The 6,000-nt window shown below is 35.8% G+C and overlaps 1 protein-coding gene across 3 annotated transcripts in view; it reads right to left on the bottom strand.

Annotated features, from left to right (window-relative positions):
* Aff2 (AF4/FMR2 family member 2) overlaps positions 1-6,000 on the bottom strand; it is a 479,843-nt gene that overhangs the window by 327,945 nt on the left and 145,898 nt on the right. For 2 of the 3 annotated variants that reach the window (XM_029473591.1, XM_021152989.2), the window contains exon 2: positions 1,771-1,891. In XM_029473591.1, the coding sequence (XP_029329451.1) occupies positions 1,771-1,891 (121 nt within the window). Of the gene's footprint in view, positions 1-1,758; positions 1,892-6,000 lie in introns of all 3 variants that reach the window. The other variant, XM_021152988.2, reaches the window with a different exon arrangement.

Genomic DNA, 6,000 nt, shown 5'->3' with positions numbered 1-6,000 from the left:
CTGGCTATCATTAAATGTTCCTTAAAGCAAGAGCTCTGCCTGTCAGTTTTCTTTTCAGCACCCACTCAGTTCTTACCACCCTTTACTTCTTATCTTGATATCACCCTTGGTACTGATAACAGTATCCAGTCTCACAAGCTTCCATGTAACCCTCAAATCTCTCCCTTGACCTCTCCCATAAGCTCCAGATGTAGGTCTCCAATGCCTTTTCTATGTAATTTCATTTGTATATCAAATACAACATGGTCAAACCTGAATTATTTTTTTCACTACAAGTGTCTATGTGGCTTTCTTCCTAAACTACTTACTGATGATAACCACCATATCTTCAGGTAAGAAACATACAAAACAAAATACTCTATCCTTCTTATCCTATATTACATTTAGTTAGGAATCTTGTCTTATCCTTTCAACCTCCATATGTTATTATAAATCCATCCTGTCATAAGTTTCTCTTAGCAAATACAATAGCCCCTTAATCTTCCTCTCTCCATTTCTATCACCAGTGCTCATCATGACACACTCTTGTCACAAGAATTTCCCTGAATATTCTGTTTTTATTTGTAAACTTGTCTAATACACTTATCAGCACATAGTGGACCTTCAAAATATGTAAATTAAATTAACCATATATATGTGTGTATATATATATATGAATATACACATTTAAATATACTACATAAATTGGATCAATTAAAATTGGAAAATGCTGTGTGTATATGTGAATTGCTAAATATTTGAAAATTAGTGCTTTATTATGTCAGCCTTCCAGAACTTTAAAGGTTCAAAAGTATCTAAATCAAGAAGTCTTTACTCATTCTTAACAAAGCAGCCAAACTCTTGACTTATTAGCCACCAATGCAAACTGTCAACTTTATGCCAAAGTAGACTCTGAACTTACTCTATATTTGTCGAGGACTTTGATTTTCTAGAAGCCACTGTCCTTTAAATGATACCCTCCTTTAATAACCTCTTGAATTTTCATTCATTTATTGCTTTTATTGGTTTAGTTTCATTAAACATTACACTATTAATAAGTTTTACTTAAACAACAACAACAAACAAAAACCAACCAGTTGCCAGTAATACAATAAAACTCCTCCCCTCTAATCTCTTTCTAGTTACCTCTAATTTCTACCACCAAAAGAAAGGTCAGATATAGTCATCCAAAAATAAATAAATACTTGTAGCCATAGATATTGATCACTCATGGAGCTACATAGGAGGCTGAATGCCACTGGAAAAATCAATCTTACTTCATTCTATCCTCTGGTTGAACAATCTACCTAACCCATGCTTATTAGCCTTGAGGAAACATGATGGGCTTTTTTCCCTTGCCAAGAAGCCAAGGATTTTCAAAAACTTATTAGAACTACCAACCATGAATCTTAAATTAAACTGGAAAAAAGGGACACCAATTTTGCATTAGATGACACTGATTGGGAAGATGAGCAGTGCTATCCACTGGCATTCTAATAATGTCCACAAGGGTTGCTCAGCTAAGCACATAAGAAGCATAAAAAGGATAATTCTTATAACAAGGGTAGGGCTGTGAAGGGATCTTTGAAGGCAAAAAGTCTTACAAGTCAGCGAATACAAATTTTGTTCTGGCACACATCTTTTGAAACTTTTAACTGCACCCCAATGTAACAATATTACTTGTAAAATAACTTTTGTGGCCTAAAAATAATGTTAGTGTAAATAAGCAAATTCAAAACAGTAGCAAGAAAGTATTGTCCAAAAAGGTAAATTACATACATATTCAGCTACCTTGTAGGGCTCCCCAAAAAGATCAAAGCCTGAAGAAAAGAGATCTTCTTCTTGCTGAACTTCTTGATTCCTTCGTTCCCATTCCCTTTTTTTAAGTGCACTACGGTCTTGTTCATAGTGACTGACATGAAAAGGAAAAGACAAACAGAGAAAATATTAATTAACCATGAAGAAATGTAGATCTCCCTTATTATCCCTAAGAAGAAAAAAAAGATGCAAAATCAATTGTCCCCAACAGATCTGCATTGTATTGGCATGTTGTAAACTGAGAATTTATTGATACATAAATCTGATTGGTTAAATAAATAAATACTTAGAATTCCTTTTTGATTACATATATATATGTATATATTATATATATATGTGTATATAATATATATATTATATATATGCTTTACAGCACACTAGGAGCATAAGATTTTTTCTTTTCTTTCTCTCTCTCTCTCTATCTTTTCTTTCTTTCTCTCTCTCTCTCTTTCTTTCTTTCTTTCTTTCTTTCTTTCTTTCTTTCTTTCTTTCTTTCTTTCTTCTTCGATTTTATCCCCCCTCTCCCAGTCCATACCAGACTGTTCCACATCTCATACCTCCTCCCCACTCCTTGTCTCCATGGGGATGTCCCCACCCCCACTCCCAGAGCATAAGATTTACATGCAGCATAAATAAATTCCTGTTTACATTTGGGTCTTTTCCACAGGGTATCTGTTTATGAACCTGAGAGTCACAATTACAACTAGCTAGCAGAATATGCCCACTGATATTATAATAGGATGGACGTTATAAGAGTAACACTTATGATAGAATGATTAAAAGTGGGAATCAAAGATGTATATCAGTATACAAGTGGAGTTAGTGTTTCTGAATGCATCATAAACTCCAGTGCCTAGTTAACTCATTCACTTAAAAGTACCATAGTCGTCATCTACAAAATAAGGGCCTTGAGCAGCAGTTCTTAACTGGTAGATCATGGCCCCTTTGGGGAGTTGAACAATTCTCTCATAGAGGTCACCTAAAACCATCCTGAATATCAGATATTTACCATTCCTAACAATAGTAAAATTACAGTTATTAAGTAGTAATGACCATAATTTTATGGTTGAGGTCACTACAACCTGATCAGTTGTATTAACAGGTCTAAGCATTATGAAGGGGGAGAACCACTTGTCTAGTGAATTAACTATATACTTTAATATATAAGGATTATGTGATGCTACTACACTTAATCTTTCACTCTTCATAGGAACCTTTGAATTGTCAAACTCAGTACTTTAATGGATGGGGATATTGTCAACATAAACCACAGTAAGTTTCCACTTTAAATTGATGACATTTTTAGAGTATTAAACTGCACCTCTAGCTTTCATAATACATAATATGTATAGCACATAATTCATGAGGGGCACTCCTGAGTATGTTCTGTGAGTAATATCAGTGTGACCCCCCATCTGAGGCCAAAAACCTTACATAATGTGGTACCATGTGTTCAATATCCATGTTGAAGGCTGATTTGAAATCAACCAGGCATAGTAACAACTTGCAGTCCTTTTACTGTGGCATGGTTCTATAACCTCAATACCAAAAATAGCCACAAGTAATAAAAGAATATTAGTTTGTCAGAAATGTACCAAAAATATGCACATGGTGGAATGGAATAATAATTTCAGCTAGTATTTAGCATTGTAAAGGTAGTAGGATTTTGTTTTTGCAATAGAGAAGGACATTAATTTCTTTCCATAGCAAATGATTTTCAACACAAAAGCAAGAATTGAAGTCTCCTGCTTCTGAGTAAATGTGAGCAAGATGTCAGTTTCCTAGCTATCTGTTCATTTTTTGCACCTGACAGCTCAAAATGACAAGCCCATAGATCACATTTAATTCTCCCATGAAGAAAACTGAAGTGCTTTGGTCTCTTGGCTTTGCAAACTACCTTCTTTCTCCTCTGAGGGAAAGACATAATTAAAACCCTGAAGGCAAAAAGGGAGAGAGAGAGAGAAGAAAAGGAAATGTGCTTTAAGTTGCATGACAGCCCTTCAAGCGGCCAGCAATAAGGGCACTTTTGGAGCTTTAGCCCTAGCTTTGATTTGTTAGGAGGCTCTTGGCTGCATTTTGTATCAGTTCATTAGCTACCAAATTCCAGATGCAAATTTGAATAGCAGATTGAGCGTGCACACGGGCGTTATCTGTTGCAGGCAAAACTCCCTGCTGCATTTTTTAACACATCTAACAAAGAACAGTTAATTCTCATATCTCTGGTGAGAAAGAATTTACTCTCCACAGACTTCCACTGCTCTTGGACAGCAACCAAATAGGTTCAACTTTTTCCTTTCAAGCCCAGCATGGTGTTGTATTGAAAGTTTCACACAGTGAAGTCTAATGAGTAATGGACTACACGGTGATGAGGTTTTCAGTGTATAACGTCACTGATTTCTGACTGAAACCAACATTACTAATTTGAAGCACCAGCTAATTAAAACCATAGCTATGTATTTACCCTCTTGTTATACCTACTGCCGTTTATAATTATGAGGCCCTCTTTATCTACTCAATTAAAGTTCTTACAATTCATGCAGGTTGCATTTGAACCTGTGAACCCTGCAGAGACTGCAAGAAAGTCTGTCTATCCCCTGAGGATTTGATGCATCTTTATTCTTGGACTTTTCTTTTCCTGTGGGAGAGCAGCTGTGGAGGCTACATAGAAAGGAGGCAAGGATCCCATTGATGGACAGGCTGAGTTTACTCAAGGAGACAAGGACAGGCTGAGTCAGTCTCATTAACAAAAGAACCCACCTTCCTATTGAAAAGTAGTGCCCAAAATCTCAACTTGATGGTTCACAACTCTGATCAAGATAGGATGTTTTCTAACTTTTTCCTCCTAGACATAATGATATTAATTATACCAGGATGATATAAAAACTCTGACCACTTAAAACCAAATATATCCTTTGGTTAATAACTCAAAGGCTTGTGCCCATTTCTTCTATGCTTTGGGACCTTATGTCAGTCATGTCCTAGCTGATGGGAAAACGTAGAAAAAAAGTGGTTCCTAGTAAAGCTTCTGCTAATTCCTCTGGTACACAGCATGATGATGAGACAGCTCTCTCTCTCTCTCTCTCTCTCTCTCTCTCTCTCTCTCTCTCTCTCTCAGGGCTTTTTATATCTTTTATATGTTACCCATCTTCATCCCTCTCAAGTCTACAGTAGCAGATAAATTCCATTTTCTTATACAGGGCAAACATAAAACGAGGGGAGCTGTCCCGAGCTTTAAGTGAGTGTCTAGGAAGACCTGAACTTCATTTCCTCCTCTCTTCATGTTGAAGTCATTCCTTCTCCAATCTTTTCTTTCTCTCATACACTCTCCGAAGCTTGTCCTTAGATCTGATCTCAAATGTAGGTAACACTCATTTTGTACATTAGAAGCCCCAGGTCCATTTGTGAAGCAATAAACCCAGGACACATGTAGATTCAATGAGATCTGGAAAGTTCAATTATGCTATATCCATTAGCTCACAGTGGTAGTTCAGTTGGTAGACAATGCAGACTTCTCTTTTAGAACAGGAGCACTAAAGCAGGGAGACACTTTAGCAATCATCTAGTTGTGTTGCCCTCATTTTACAGATGAAGAAATTGAACTAAAAAAGGTAATGGGCTCCACAGCAGGTTCCAAGCAAAATTCAGAGCATAGAAGCCAGGTTTTCACATTTTCAAAGTAGCTCTCTCTTTCTACTACTCAAAGTTTGACAGCATACTCCTGTTTCCAGCATACTCAAGAATAAGTGAGTCTTCTTTATACCCATTGGCAAACTTTCTTTAAGACTGAATTGCATTAGAAACTGTCAAGAGGGAAAATGTTTAGAAATTTAGTTCAGACCTAAATATAGAAAAAAAAGACATATTTGTTTTTATATCCAAATGGTCAGAACCTAAAATGATTATAAAAATTAAGTTCATATGCTGCAAGAAAGGCTGGGATTGGTAGAATAATAACCAATTTAAGTATGGTTTGCTTGAATATTTCATGAAACTTAATAACTCTTGTTTACTTCATTTAACTATTTTACAAAGATACTTGAAGAAGCATTAAAAAGGGATAATAATTTTAAATGTTTAAAATATATTAAGTTAAAATAGTGTTGTGTAATATAGGTTTGGCTGTTGTCTAGTATGACAGTAAAAAGCACCTCTATACTAACATTCTTTCATTTTCTTAGAGGAATGGCCAGTGAACATCCTTTG

Source organism: Mus caroli, chromosome X (assembly GCF_900094665.2).
Source record: "Mus caroli chromosome X, CAROLI_EIJ_v1.1, whole genome shotgun sequence".
Classification (NCBI taxonomy): domain Eukaryota; kingdom Metazoa; phylum Chordata; class Mammalia; order Rodentia; family Muridae; genus Mus; species Mus caroli.
The sequence above is the reverse complement of the archived record's forward strand: the minus strand, read 5'-3'. Positions and strand labels throughout refer to the sequence as shown.